Here is a 15,538-nt window from a genome sequence, read left to right on the forward strand (position 1 = left end):
GAGTTCACGGGCCAGACCGGCCGACCTATATTACCAGCAGTTACTGAGACGGGCTCTGGTGGACCGATCGCCGCATGTAATCCACACACACACACACACACACACACACACACACACACACACACACACACACACACACACATCTGAACTTCCTTCAGCAGACAGGCTTTATTTGGGGACTGCAGTAAGCACCACTGACTGGTTGTAGGAGAAGCTACTTATACAGTGTAGGATAGTATCTACACTAATTATTTGGAGGAAAATCCCTTCAGCTCAACTCTGATGTTATGAAGCCTTTATAGAGTTTCAGGATTTGCATTAAAACGTGGAGCAATACGAAGGACAACAGAGGTACAAAGGCAATAGGTTGGATGTGCAACAGCAAGCAGCCCCTTGGAAACTTCCACTGAGCTAGATTCAGAACTGTGCTTGTTAAGTAAGATGTCACACAGAGTGAGTGTTTTTTTGTAATTATGCAAACAGTTTTTATGCAACAAAAGACTGGCTGCACTTCAGAGCGCCAGAGAGCCGTTCCAGTTATAAAACCACCTGCGCTTCTCGGCCTCTATCTCAATTTGATAACTTGGCATTTGCTCCAGCTTTTCTTCCTTATATCGCCGTATCGGACATCCCAAACGCCGGCCAACACCTCTATGTGCTCAAAGTTACCCAGAATGTTATTCTGAATATTACATCCTCGTGGTGAAACATAGTGGCAGCCTCAGGCTTTGGGGGCGTTTTTCTTCATAAGGGGTCAGGGAAGCAGTTTGAGCTAAATACAGGAGAAGATGTTCAGCTTCCAGCAATGAATCTAAACCAGGGCTGTCCAAAGTGTGGCGCAGGGTGCCATTTGTGGCCCCCGAAATGATGTTGTTTGGCCCCCGACCAATACGTCAAGAATAACAAAAATTTGGCCAACAAAATAGAAAACAATTCATGACCCCAAAAATGTAGAATTTGTCTGTTTTGCCTTTTAATAAAGCAACAGTCCAAAGCCTTTCTTAGCAGAAATGTATAAGGACTTATAGATTTCATAAAAAGGTTATTTTTGAGCAGGTAAAACTAAATAAAAAGAAGAAGAAGAATCACAATAAACACATTTTTGTATTTTTAATTTAATAAACTTTGTGAGCAGTTTAAATTTTCCAGTTTGGACACCACTGCTCTGAACAAGTCAAATTTACCTTAGCCATGCAATATTCTTATGTGTGAATGGCTCAGTCAAAGTCCAGACAAATCTAACTAAAACTCTTTGGGAAGGCTTTAAAATTTCACCTACCGTCTCCTATTATCCTTAATGTCAACATGTGCAAAGCTTGTAGAGAAAAGGACACCTACAGATGTAGAGAATAATCTTTAAGGTATTGACTTGGAAGCATGCCACACTTTTCAGATGTTCCTGACCGGTGAGATGGTGAGATGTTCCTCCACTTCCTTCCACTTCACACTTTGCTCTACATTGTGTTTGTCTGTCATAAAAAATCCATCAGGACACATATTTGTGGCTGTTACATGACAAAATGTGAACACAGTGTTATCCAATGTGCATTATATGAACCCCACCCAACACACACACACACACACACCCTGCATCCCGTCTCTGCTGACTGACATCCTGAATGCAGGTCAGACGGGCTCCTAGAGGACCTGCTCGCCTGCCCCGGCAGACAGAAACTGTTACATGCCGGTTTGTTTTGTAACTGTTTTTTTTTTTCTCTACTCGTCCAATCAGAACAGCTACTCGGCGTCACGTGACCCAGTTGTTTTACATAACTTTTTTTTTCTCTCTCTCTCTCTCCGCTGAGAATCTTATGCGCTTCCTGGACTTGACCGCCAACATTTCAGAGCAGTCTGCACTTCAGTGGAGCCGGCGGCTGAATGGCAGCATCGGCACCCAGCACTCAGGCTCCGCTCAGTAGGTGAAGGAGAGGGAGACTTCCAGGAGACGCGCTCCGCATGGGGACTGAGTGCGAGAGCATGCTGCATCTGGCAGCGGAAGCTTTCCAGGCGAACAACTTCGAGCTGGCGGCGGATATTTACGAGTGCCAGCTGGCGTGTGCCCTGGACCCTGGGAGCCGGCTGGAGCTGATGGTGAAGCGGGCTGACGCGCTCGCCTTCGGGGGCAAAGTGGCGGAAGCTTCCGAGGTGTACCGACAAGCCTCTGAGATAGACAAACTCAAACCCGCTCACCTGTCCAACCTCGTCGGGTACCTGTCGGACAGTATCCGGAGGCAGGACCGGGGTGGGAGTCTCGGCAGCCGCTGGAGGACGGGCCCCGGGTCAGGCAGCGGGTTTGAGGACTTCTCCTGCGGGATATGTCTGAGCTTTCTGTTCGAGCCGGTGACTCTGCCGTGCGGACACTGCTTCTGTAAGAAGTGTCTGGAGAGGGAGAGGAAGGAGAAGGAGCGGCCGGTGGTGTGTAAGGAGTGCAGGGCCAGCTCCAGGCTGGCCGACCTCCAGACTTACAGGGTGAACGTGGTGCTCAGCAGCCTGCTGGCCAAGTGGTTCCCCAGCTTCCAGCAGGCCGGCCGGCTGAGGCGGGAGGGGAACGGGCTGTACGCCGAGAGGAAGATGGAAGCAGCGCTGGAGAAGTACAACCAAGCCATACTGACAGGTAATTACTACTAGTATGCCTGTCCTGACAAAGTTTGACCTCTTTAACTAGTTTTTTTACTAGTTTGTAACGCGGTGTGGTGTTATAAAACAACCCGCGAACGACACGACACTCTATGATTGGTACAGAAAGTGTGTCACGGAGTGAGTGACAGGCAGCGGTGCACCCTGAATGTTTTCCGGCATCTGAGGGCAGCCGCCATGTGTTGGATAACACGGTTATGTAGGCTGGGCCAGTGGACCAAACATTACGTAAGCACGTAGCCCGCCTCACTCATTGTGTAACGCGAAGCTATGAGACAGTAAATATAGGTCAAGGGTACCATTGCGGGTCACGTTAGTACAGAAGCGCCAGGTCGGACATGAAACAAGTGGAAACTTTATATATAAATGTTCAGTTCATTCTGTTACGCTCTAAATTTAATTCAGATAAATAAAGAAAACAACCCTTTTTTTTTTTTTTGGCTTAGTTTTCGTTTAGTGTTTTATAAGCGTATGACGCTATAGATGAACTATAACCTGGTTACACACTTTCAGTATCAACAGGTCTGTTTTTATTGTAAGCAAAGGTCCGCGGTGACTGGGACGCAGGCCCTGACCTCATTTAGCCACCAGCTTGTGTAAGCTGATATCTGGCCATGTAATGTGAGTCTAATTGCATGCATCATTCCGGTCTTTTCCTTTAGCAGATACGCTGGCATGTACATGTATTAGTTCTCCTCGAAGCTCGGCACAGTTTGTCCTTTTACAGCCTTGTCTTATCAGGATTTTGAGTGATAAGACCACTGCAAAAATAGAAGATATTCGTGGAGTTGGAGGCGAAGGATGCATAGTTATGTTGTGTTGAGACCACATTGTTTGAGACTTGGTCTTGTCTTGGTATTTTATTTTGGGAGTTTCTCTCTATGGCGGAGCTTTTTCTTTTGTTATGACGTTGTGTGAAAGTCAAACAGTAATGGGGGTTCACTGCTCCACTAATAAACTTTGACAAAAAGAAGGGCAGAGAAAAAGATAAGCACTTGCTCTACTGCTCAGCCACCCGATACAGCATAGTTAAACATTTTTATAAGACGAATACAAATCGGATTAAATAAAATAATTATTTATTTTTAGGATAACCTCTTCCCCAGTCTTATTCTGTATTGATTTTCCTCCACCACCATAGCAGGTTGCTGCCACAACAATGTTTCACCAGCCAATAGCAGAAAAGAAGGGAGTATGTGGTTCTAATTAGTCTTAATGTTGGTCTCTCACTTCAGACTCCGATAAAATAATTGAAGTTTGTTGATTTACGAAGGTCATTTGGAGAATAAAATAGTAAAAGAAAGAAAGAAAAATAAGTATATCTCTACATAATAACATGTATAACCCAGAAGTCAATCTTTGACTTCTGGGTTCCTAGCACTAAAGCGTACACCTCCCTGCTCGGACGGACGCAGATTTAACGTTTAACCTAAATAAACGTTAAAAACCACATTTTCCAACCTGTTGTTCATATGTTCAAGCATCGTCTTCGGGAGAGGATAATCCAGGCCTGAACCACAGTTGTTTCTCAGGAAATATTACATAAGATTGCAAACGGAAAGTTTTCCATGTAGGTTTAAGTACTTTTAATGTTTTGTGAAGAACGTATGTGCAGTTTGGACGTCAGTGGGATACCAGGACATAATGGTGCTAGATGCTCAGTAGGAGAGACAATGAGGTGGGAAAACATGAGCGTCGTTGAGGCCGTTGACCAGTCGGCGAATCAGATGCCGGCGTAAATCCATCAGCATTTCAAAAGGAATGGGCATGTCTGACATTAACAAAGAATAAGACAACCGACTCCATTACAGCCAATTTATCCGTGTGCTACTAGAGCGAAAACAGTTGGATTAATCATGATCAATCGATTATTGAAACAATTGTCAACTACTGTAGTCATCGATTAATCGTTTACCATTGTATATCAGAAAGTTTGGTATGTGTTCATCCTCTGTGAAGGTAGCTCTTTTTAAAGTTTTCTGTACTTCATTTTACACAGCCCATCTATGGCGAAGATATAAAAAAAGTAGCCTGCACAAACTTTATGTGGCATACAATGATGGCCTGAGGCTCCTACTCAAAGTGCCTAGATGGAGCAGTGCCAGCCACATGTTTGCACATAACGCTGTTCCCACATGTGCAGCTGCGCTCAGGAATCTCATGTATAAATGTATGTGTAGATTACCCGTGTCATACAATAATATAATAGCAATTTTAGTAAACCCTGTTTTTAGTACAGCGAGATTTTTCTCAAGATTGTGGAAACATTGGCGTCATCATTTATTTGTGGCTCAGTGACTGTCATGTTTCTTTTTTTCTTTTTTCTTTTTGTTTTACTATGGACCTCTTTTGTGTCTGAAATAAAGATTGATTGATTGATTGATTGATTGATTGATAGACTCAAAAACATCCAACATAACAACACCAGTCAGAACCGTTATTAAATCAAAACTGTACAAAAATCATACACATTTTGGATTAGAGGAAAAACCTTTTTTGTCTGGAAATATGTTCTACCCAGAACTCCTCAAGTGGCATCTTTAGCTTCAGCTGGTTCAGATTATGAGATGAAACTCTCTTATTAAGCACCTTTTGCTATCAAATTATTAACTGATGAATTGAAAAAAAAAATAGGCAACAGATCAGCCCTGCATTGTATTGATGGGAAGTGAAGCAGAAAAGGCTTAATTAAGTATTTTTTTTAACTGCAGATGCATCTGTTGCTACATATGAGAAAGGATATGCTTAAAGAACGCTGTTTACGCATTTTAGGTAACATTTTTATTTTCTTATTTTGAAAAAGCAATTGAATTATTTGTTTACGTGTACATTTTTAAAGATTCAAAATATTTAATAAAATAAGCCTGACTAAATGAAAAATCTGCAGAACATGACATTTTAAAAAAAATCTAATAATAATTAATCATCACAATAATTGATGGAATAAACGATTACTAAAATAATTGTTAGCTGCAGCCCCACAGCCTACCTGTTTTTCCAGATTATCTTCCCTGCTGTGTGACTCATAGTTTGCCACGCAATTATCACAAAAAAAAAAAGACTTCTAAAGTTGGCCTCCTGCTTCTCATTAGCACGTCTGCTAACGAGAAGCAGACGCCGCTAATCAATACATCGTATGTCCTACTTGGACAGAGCTGCATGTATAAATAATCCCCTTCGCCTATGGGCCTTTTCAGCGCTTCCACTCCTAAATCTTATTGGTGTGAGCAAATTAATATGCGAGCCAGAGAGCGGTTCGCTTTGATTCTCGAAGGGCCCGGCTGCAACATTTGCATAAGTTCTTATAGTTATGAAACCTGCAATATGGGTGACCTTGATAGTGGTGCGTGGTTTTGTAAGGCAGCAGTCCTTTTTCATAACACATTTTGTAATGTGGAAGCTGGTCCATTTTTTTTGTAGGATACCCTTCTGTCACATAACTATGGAGCATATATGACCTTCAAATTAAGCTTTAAGTGTAACAACAGTTTGTATACTGAGCAATTAGCCTTGTGTGAAGAACAGAAATGCTTTGGTGCGTTAGAAGTTAGAAGAGTTGAAAATACTATTAAAAAGAAAACGATTCATGGTTGTTTTTTTTTTTTTTTTTCCAAACTTTATTTATGCTTTAACATGAGGTACAGTGTAAAGGCAATGCAATGGTTATATAGTTACAGTGTACCTTTAACTACAAACATAATTGTGCTAGAACAAGCCCAATTATACCCACATATATACACCTACACAAAATACATAAAATGGATCAAGTCAAAGTAAACATATTGCGTTAGCGGACAGAAACAGATATATCATAAGATAAACAAAATAAAAAGGGACCACAGTACTAAATATATGTAAATTTCTTTCCCTCAACCCATACAAACATACACTCGAAAAACGAGAGAAAAAATAAATAAATAAAAAAAAATAAAAAAATCAGGTGCCAGGGGATACTTCTGTTAAAGTATCAACCAAACTTAACTCAAGGAAGAAGATGAAAGAAAGAGAAATATTGATAAGAATAATAAACATCAGCTACATAAAGTAGGTATTACCTTATCAGTCCGGAATATTAGGGAAATTAATCTTTCTAAGGGTTCTTAATAAGGGGCTCCACAAACCCAAAAATCTCGTAGAAGAGCCTCTTAAAGTAAAACGGATTTTCTCAAGTTTAATGAAATACAGTGTATCTCTAAGCCAGTGGGTATATGATGGAGGTTGAGGCGACTTCCATTTTATTATAATCACTCTCCGTGCCAAAAAAGTCAAGAAAGCCAAGGAGGATTTCTGAAAGGAGGACAGGGTGGACTGTGGAGGTTCAACTCCAAACAAAGCAGTCAAGGGGTCAAGCTCCAATTTCTTGTCAAAAATATCTGACAGAATAGCAAAAACTTTGGACCAATAGTTAGAAAGCTGAGGGCAAAGCCAGATAGTGTGGATCAAATTGGCTGGAGAATGTTGGCATCTATCGCAGGCAGGAGAAACGTTGGTGTAAAACTTGGCCAGACGTGCTTTAGTATAATAAGTGCGATACACAAGTTTGCATTGAATTAAATTATGTCTGGCACAATGGTTGTTTTTACAAATAAAATCTGAAAAGTGTGGTGTGCTTTTGTGTTCACCCCACCTGAGTAAATAGTTTGTACGACCATCCTCTTCCATCTTAGTGAATGTTTGCCAGTTCTAGTTTGCTCAGTCAAAGTGAGTTGGAAAACATCTGTGAACTGCAACTTGCAAGTCAAATGCTTGGACTTTGACTGGGCCGCTGCATTGATTGCCGCCCAGTTCTTCAAGTCTTTTGCTGCAACTAACAGGTTTTCTGCAAGGTTTGTTCTGTACCTAGAAGAGGTGAAATGGTTAATTGTGATTAATCGATTATTGAAATAATCATAAACTAATTTAGTAATCAATTGAGTGTTAATTGGAGTATACATACTGGAAAATAGGGCCAGTTGCTGAAAGAACAACACACTCAGAGCAATAATTAAGCCATAACTGTTATTTGCAGGATGTGGCAATTTATTATCCAATTAATAAAATAATTGCTAGTTGTAGCCCTAATATCTAGTTTGATCAACTTTGATCACCAATTTTCTGCCATCATAGCCGCTAACATGCAGGTGAACGGCTGCATTTTGGTCTCATCTGCATGGACGGCCTTCTTTAATTGAACAAGTGAGATAAAAGTAGTGTATTGCCCCTATCTACTATGTAACATCCCTTAACATTTTTGTCTGTTTCCCAATATTTCTGACCCAGAAAATGTACTTTTCCCTCAAACATGGCAATTATTGCCTGATAAATAGTTATTCAACTAACAGAGCAGTAAAAAAACATCCTCATCTCTAATTTGTCTTTGTGTTTGTCTCACAGCACCCACAGACCACATCCTGTTCAGTAACCGCTCTCAGATCCACTCCAGTCTGAAGCACCATGACTGGTCTCTGAGGGACGCAGAGACGGCCTGCAGACTGATGCCCTTCTGGTCCAAGGTAAGACCCACGTCTTTCTTATTTAGCGTCATTTCATCACGGTTGGAATGGAAAGTAATGGACTGTCTCCGTGGCGACAGGGTCATGTTCGTAAGGCCCAGGCCTTAGTGTCATTGGGCAGGACTGATGACGCTCTGAAGGAGTACCTGATCTGTCTGTCCTTAGAGCCGGACTGTAGACTGGCTAAGGCTGAAGCTCACAAGGTAAGCATATCTTTGGTCACTTCAACATGGTTTTACTGTAGGGATGAAATGATTAATTGGATTAAACATGATTAATTGGATTAATCACGATCGAATACTGAAATAAATGTAAACAAATTTTGTTATTGAATAATTGTTAAATAGAGTATACTGAAAATTGTCATTTTGTGAAACAAGAAAACATATGCAAAGGAGCAATAAAGCCAAAACTGCATCAAACATGTACACATTTTGCATTTAAGAGAAAAGAAGGAATGGAATTATTTGTTTATTTACATCTTTTAACATATTTCTAATGTTGTATGTAAAAGATAGAATTGGTTACATAAAAAAAACAACATCTGCAGAATGTGCCATTTAAAAAAAATCTGATTAATCGATTGTCAGAATTATCGATAGAATAATCGGTTTCTAAAATAATTGTTAGTTGCAGCCTTACTTCAATTTTAAGAATTTATCTTCATTAGTATGAATCTGTAGGGATTTACAACAAAATGATCACTTGAACGCTGCTCTCTGTCACCTTGCAGCTTCTAAGTGACTTCCTGGCTCCAGTCACCGATCAGGTTCCTGAACACATCTCGGGCTGCACCAACGTCCTGTCTTCCAGAGCACACATCAAAAGCACTGAACCCATCCAGGTAAAGGTGCTCCTCCTCCAAAATCAATCTGACATCTTTTCTTTCTACCACTTCCTTCATGGACTCTTGTGCTACTGCTCTTTCCATTTTTAGACCGTCAGTCCTGGGTTGCTGTTTACAGAGCTTCCTCCATCAGCAGCTGGGAGGTCCAACGGGAGTCTCAGAAAAACCGACTCAAATCTCCTTAAACGGAAACGAAGGGACGTGGAAGAAGAGGGGGAACCACAGGAAGAAATCAGCCACCAGAAGAAATCCAATTGTGGTGAGCTTACCACCCTAGTACAACCGTGCTGTTTCTCCTTAGAGAGGTTGTGTTGTTCACCGTCTGATGGTATCTCTTTGTAGAACCAACCCAGGGCCTGGATTCTTTAGGCGCTGTGTCCAGTGACCTCTGGGACCCAACGGATCTGGAGTGTTCCCTCTGTATGAGGTCAGCCTGTCAAATGCGTCTTGTACTATTCCACGCCAGTCACAAGAAAACAATCTGGAAAATAAGTTCATTAACGTGCTCTTGGCTTTTGGGTGTGTCTCCTGTCCAGGTTATTCTATGAGCCGGTAACAACGCCATGCGGGCACACTTTCTGTCTTCAGTGCCTGGAGAGATGCCTGGACCACAACCCCAAGTGTCCACTGTGCAAAGAAGAGTTGTCTGAGGTACGCGCTGGGTCACACATATGATGTTTCTCCCAATGTCTGCCTCTGCTTCCTCTGATTCATTAATTCTCCTTCTGTGTTTCCATCCAGTACTTGGTCCAGAGGCAGTATTGTAAGACAGTATTAATGGAGAACCTGATATCGAAGTATCTTCCCTCCGAGTTCATTGAGAGACAGAAAATGCATGAGGAGGAGATAGCTGAGCTCTCCAAGTACGTCAGTGAACACCCTCTACTCTTCTTCTTTCTGCTTTCTTGACTTTTTAACTGAATTCATCGTCTCGTTTTCCTGTTTTGGTTTAGTCTCAATAAAAGCGTGCCTATATTCGTGTGCACCATGGCCTTCCCCACCGTGCCGTGTCCCCTCCACATCTTCGAGCCCTGCTACCGACTGATGATTCGCAGGTGCATGGAGACGGGAACCAACTGCTTCGGCATGTGTCTGGGAGACGACCTCAAAGGGTTAGTGGCAGAGGCAGTACGTCATCTTGGCGCTTCTTGAAATTAAAGTAGACGCCTAAAACACAACGCAATCTTCCCTTTTTGCCCCACAGATTCGTCGGCTACGGGTGTCTGCTGGAGATCCGCGACGTCAAGTTCTTCTCGGACGGCCGATCAGTGGTGGACACGATCGGCAGACGGAGGTTTAAAATCATTCAGCACCGCGAGAGGGACGGATACAACACGGCAGATGTGGAGTATCTGGAGGATGTGAAGGTGGGATGGGAACTGAGAGGGAAGGAGCTTTAGATAGACCTAAAAAAGGAGGTTAAAGATCTAAGTTGTGTCTTTCCATGTATTTGCAGGTGGAGGGCATAGCAGAGCGTGAGCTGCAGTCGCTACATGATGCAGTGTACGACCAGGCTCTGGTCTGGGTCGACTCTCTGAAAGCTGAGCAGAAGCAACGCATCGAAGGACACTTTGGACCAATGCCTAGAAAAGACTCCGAACTCCAGGTACAAACACATTTTTTTGGGATGAACACAGCATCCTAGTGAAGACGGGTATTGCATGGACGTAGGATTGTATGTTGCTTTGTGAGGATTTGCTGGAACACCTCCTGATCAGAGCGCGAGGTTAGACACAGGAGGACAGCTAGCTTGACTTTAATACTCTCCACAGTATTTACAGTCTCAAAGGTCCGTTCTAAGGCCTAGCATGAACATGGACAGCCAGTTTTCTGACCTTTTCTTTTTTTTCTGTTAGCTGAAATAAACAATATGAAGTAGAAGGTACACTACATTTATAAGCTAATGCTAACTTAAACCTAGCTTCAACTGAAAAAATAATTGTTAAAAGGCTAGCCTGTTAACATCAAACAAACACTGTTACAAAGAGAACCCTTGCTCATATTAGACCAGAAATTAAAAACATTAAATAAACAAGTTACGAAGTAACATTAGCTAAAATTAGCGCCGAAAACCCTCATTTACGTATCGAAGTGATAATTAACTTAACTCACCTTTATCACAGACAGGAATCAATGAAACCCAAAAGTAACTGCTGCGAAAGGCTTATAATCCTAAAGACCCTCTTAGTTGCCCAACAAGGTGCCTGATGTAAAATACAAAGTTCAATAAAAATATATGTATTTGGCATTTATGATTAAAAATCCTTCTTTGTCTTTAAGAACTACTCAGATGTCCTAGTTTTAGCTTGACCTGGTTCATTTTTATTTTTATTTAACTCCTATTAAGCATATTTTCCTATCCAATTATTAGAAATGGCTGAGCTTTTCATTTGTTGATGCTAAAAGTACTTCTTTAGCCACAGATGCATCCTTTGCTACAAATGATCAGGTGCTCACTAAAGAATTGCTATGTTCATGCATTATGGGCATTGAGATGTTTTTCTTATTTTAATGTCGTATAAAATAGGCTTAAGTAGTTAAATAGAATAGAATAGAATTACTTTATTCATCCCAGCAGGGAAATTACTTCGCAGTTACAGCATAGAGACAAGACACACAACCACCACCACTGAGTAGCAATTGTAGACAAAATAAAAATAAAATATAACATATAAATGAAAAATATGCTGAGTGTGTCAAAATAATTTTTATCCGATGGCTCTATTTTTGTTAGACTAATCAATAGAACAATCCCTTTAATATAAAAATTAAACTGATTGTCTCACCAGGTGTTGCTCTGTCTCTGTTGTCCCTGCAGGCCAGCCCCAACGGCCCCTCCTGGTGCTGGTGGCTACTGGCTGTTCTCCCTTTAGAGGGCCGGGCCCAGTTGCCGTTCCTTGCCCTCACCTCCCTGAAAGATCGCCTCAGCGGCATCCGCAAGGTCCTGCTCTTCATGTCGCAGAGCAGGCCCCGGTGACCCGACAAACGCCGTCGACAAGCTATGCACAAGCGCACAACGCCCTCGCCCGAGAGCAGCTGACGACCAGTTCTTCCGTTTCTTTGCACAAATAACAGCCACCGTTGCACTTCGACAGCAAACTTCATAAAACAAGGAGTTTCTCGATCAAATATCTTCCTCGTGCTACTTTCACTCGGCAGGAAAACAACAAACAGCAGAGGACTCGCGGAGCTATGTTCGGTGAATGAACTGAAGTGTATCTCAATCATGTTTTGCCACAAAGTTGCAGCTCAGCGTAACAGTGCTCACTCTGATTTTCTCTCTGAATCCTGTGAAAAGCCTCTGTGTCATTCTCATTTGCCTACGTTCCACTGAGTTTCTTCCTGTTCCTGCAGCAGTCTGTAGTTTATTTGGAGCTCAGCAGGTAACGTCCCCCAAAATGATCAATCTGCTTTAAAGTGACACCAAAAGCAATTCCTGTTCAGATACGTTTGAGTTTGAATTAAAGCAGTCGTTAATCTGTTCAAATGGATTTAAAACTAAAGAAAAACAACTCAACGTGTTTTTTTTTTGTGTGTGTAAATGCATTCAATAACTATTTTTGATATCTCAAATAGCATTGCTATAATAGCAAAATAAACTTACCTTTTAAAGCTACTTACTGTAGAACCCCATGAAATAGGTGAAAACTGGTTTGGGTTATGACGGAATTATGAGTTTCAAAATCACAATTTTGACTTCGGAGGTTTGGAAATCATAAGCATGCGCTTTATGACTTTGATTTTCATAAGTACAGGGACTTTGAAACTCACATTTATGACTTTTCATGTCATAATTATGCCTTAGTATTGTTTCTTTTCTTCCAAGTAGCAGAAACGGGCTTCCTTCAGCTTCTGAACTTCCATCCTTCGTCCAGTTGTCTCTTTTTCATCCGTCTAAATAACATCAAACTGAACTGTCATATATGGTCTGCTTTAAACCTCCCAATCTTTTGTTGGACTGTGTTTTTTTGTTGTTGTTTTTTTAGCTATTATTTATTTGGTTGTTATTTATGCATGAAGTAACAATGTTTACATTATACATTGAATAATGGGCTGCTCACTTTCCTCTGATCCAACCTCTCGTCAATACCGTTTATCAGTGTGAAGCTTTAAAAAGGAGCTGCACTAGACATTTTTTCTTTTCTTTTTTTTTTACAAAACCACATTTTAGGGAAACGCATTTAAAACAAAATAAGAGTTTTATTGGACATTTAGCATATAGCGAGTAAAGGCCAGTGCCTTTTGTTCTCAAACAAACAAGAAGTAGATCAATTTACAAACCAGACTTGGATCCAAGTCGCTTTATCTGAGTTTTCCCCACAAGTAGGCAAAAAAATAATAATTTCGCAGCAGATTTAACAAAATGAAACAAGAGGAAACATACTTTTGAGAGAAAAATATGTCGCTAATAACAAATCTTGAGGCCTTGCTCTTGTCTGTGATATGATTGCTTTTACGTGCAAAAGCGAATCTTTGAACAATGTACGAGATTGTTAACCTCGTACATTTTACCTTTAAAAAAATCTTTTGTTTTGTACACAAAGGTTTGATTTCTTCTCCTTTCTTTTTCTTTTTTACATGTTTCTATGTCAACATAGTTCTTTGTATTTAAAATTTTCTTCGCTTATCGGTGTGTTTGTCTGGTGTGTCGGTGTATGTGAAGTAACTCGTCAATTCATCCACTAAAGGGCCAAAGCAATGTAATGCTGGACGTTAAAGAAAGAAGGATGCTGTACATGTACTGTACTGTAAATGAAGCATTTAGGCATGGGGTAGTATAAAATTCTAACAGCACTGAGTGAAATCACCATTGTATACTGTTTTTTTTTTAATTAACCAAAAATGTACATGACTTTATTAGGCGATTCTCTTTTAGTTTCCACACTGTGACCATCCATGTTTTTAATAAACAGAAATATTTCCAAATATCTGATTTTCTCTTCCTTGAGAGAGGAAAAAAAAAAATCTAACAGTCTTCACTCAGCCAGCTGACCAGCAGTGCGCAACAACAGGTAGGAGAGGAGCGGTCCGACACTGCTGGAGAAAATTCTGTATGATGGAAAATTTCTCAAACCATAACTTTTCAAGTTATACCTGGTATAACTGAATATTGGCCACGTGCCCATGCCTAATTTCAGATTGTTGTGTGACAGTTTTAATGGGAAACGTATAGAATGACATTTTACTAATTATAAATTATCCTGAATACATGGTAGTTGTCCCCTATAATTAGTATTTTTCAATGTTATTTATAGAAACAGAAAAAGATCAATATTGCTAATATGTGCAGTACATGAAAGGGAATACATATTTGTTAATTGTAGAAATGTCCAATGTAAGATCATAAGTGAGATATGTCTGATCTATTGACAAGCTTGTGTCTGGATTGATGTGCACAGACTGACTTTACATTATAATCCTGCCTGCTTGTACCAACATGTTCAGTGAGTGAAAATGGTAAAGAAATAAACACATGTAGCAATAATAAAGCCTGAATGTTTTACTAACGTTTTGGTTGGATTTTCTGCATTGTCTTAAACTGGACAGATCCTGTTTTGATGAATTAATGGAGCATTACTAATGCGCACAATAATAAAAGGGAAAAGACACCTTAGTGTTTTAGTTTAGTTTAGTTTTTTTTTTTGTTTTTGCCAATACTTCCCTCTTCATCAAAAATGTTTCAACGCAATAGCTGGCTTCCATTTTACGTATACACTTTAATATTGTATCATTAATGTAAATTTTGAACAACATTTTTTAAAACCTTGTCCTAGAGAAGCGGCTGATAAATGTAATTTATTTCACGGCTCCTGACATTAAGTACACGAAACATGAAAGCTAGTTAGCTGGATAGCCTAGCAACATTAGTTGTAAGTTGGCGGAAATTAGCGACAAGACTCAAAATTTAAGAGCCAAATGAGAAATAATATGTTCATTGGAGACAATTCAACATGATGGAAATTAGCAACAGTTGATTTAAATAGTCACTTAACGTTTGGGTTACATTTTAATTCGAACTAAATCAGCTTCGCTTTCCAACTTCCTGCGTAGCGATGACAGTTGACGTTGATGGGTCGTTCTGGAAAAACCAACACCATTTATCAAATTTGCTCCAACTTATACTGGAGTTGACAGTTTTATTTTTGGCCAACAAAACCTCTTTTTTCCCAGAAGATGAACAAGGAAAAATATATATATATTTGTCAAAAAAAATTACATAGGCCATTATTTTAGGAAAGTGACAAAATGTTGCTTTGTACTAGATGTGGTGTAAGGCTTGGATGAAATGTTACATAAAGTTTGGAGGTCTAAGTAGATTTTATTACTTGACTTATTACACAGGCGGCATGCTAATAATGGTGTTTGAATTCACTGAGCTAGTGTAAGTGTATTCTTTCACACGCGTTTGCAGTCTGCATGCTATAGCTGCTGGACTTCATCTAGACCTTTGCCCCTGTAGGTGAATGAAATGCCTTAATTTCATGATTAGACGGGTGTCACGCCATATTGACACAAATTGTGTATCTGTACACAGCACAAATGTTGCCTTTCCGAAGAGTCT

At 40.4% G+C, this 15,538-nt stretch overlaps 1 protein-coding gene across 1 annotated transcript; it reads left to right on the top strand.

Moving 5' to 3' along the window:
- The first annotated feature begins 1,207 nt into the window (after positions 1–1,207).
- On the top strand, positions 1,208–14,483 carry LOC114139761 (LON peptidase N-terminal domain and RING finger protein 3). Its single transcript, XM_028009862.1, has 12 exons — positions 1,208–2,614; positions 8,011–8,129; positions 8,210–8,332; positions 8,863–8,973; positions 9,067–9,235; positions 9,319–9,403; positions 9,513–9,627; positions 9,718–9,839; positions 9,930–10,088; positions 10,181–10,343; positions 10,433–10,582; positions 11,795–14,483. Exons 1-12 carry the CDS (start codon positions 1,957–1,959, stop codon positions 11,951–11,953), a joined length of 2,133 nt encoding a protein of 710 aa, XP_027865663.1. The 5' UTR covers positions 1,208–1,956; the 3' UTR covers positions 11,954–14,483.
- Positions 14,484–15,538: the final 1,055 nt, after the last annotated feature.

This window comes from Xiphophorus couchianus, chromosome 23 (assembly GCF_001444195.1).
Source record: "Xiphophorus couchianus chromosome 23, X_couchianus-1.0, whole genome shotgun sequence".
Classification (NCBI taxonomy): domain Eukaryota; kingdom Metazoa; phylum Chordata; class Actinopteri; order Cyprinodontiformes; family Poeciliidae; genus Xiphophorus; species Xiphophorus couchianus.

Excerpts from the sequence above, each read along its gene's own strand:
- LOC114139761 (XM_028009862.1), top strand. The coding sequence starts at position 1,957 with ATGGGGACTGAGTGCGAGAGCATGCTGCATCTGGCAGCGGAAGCTTTC. Across the intron at positions 2,615-8,010 it reads CAACCAAGCCATACTGACAG|CACCCACAGACCACATCCTG; the intron begins GTAATTACTACT and ends TTTGTCTCACAG. Across the intron at positions 9,236-9,318 it reads CCAGAAGAAATCCAATTGTG|AACCAACCCAGGGCCTGGAT; the intron begins GTGAGCTTACCA and ends ATCTCTTTGTAG.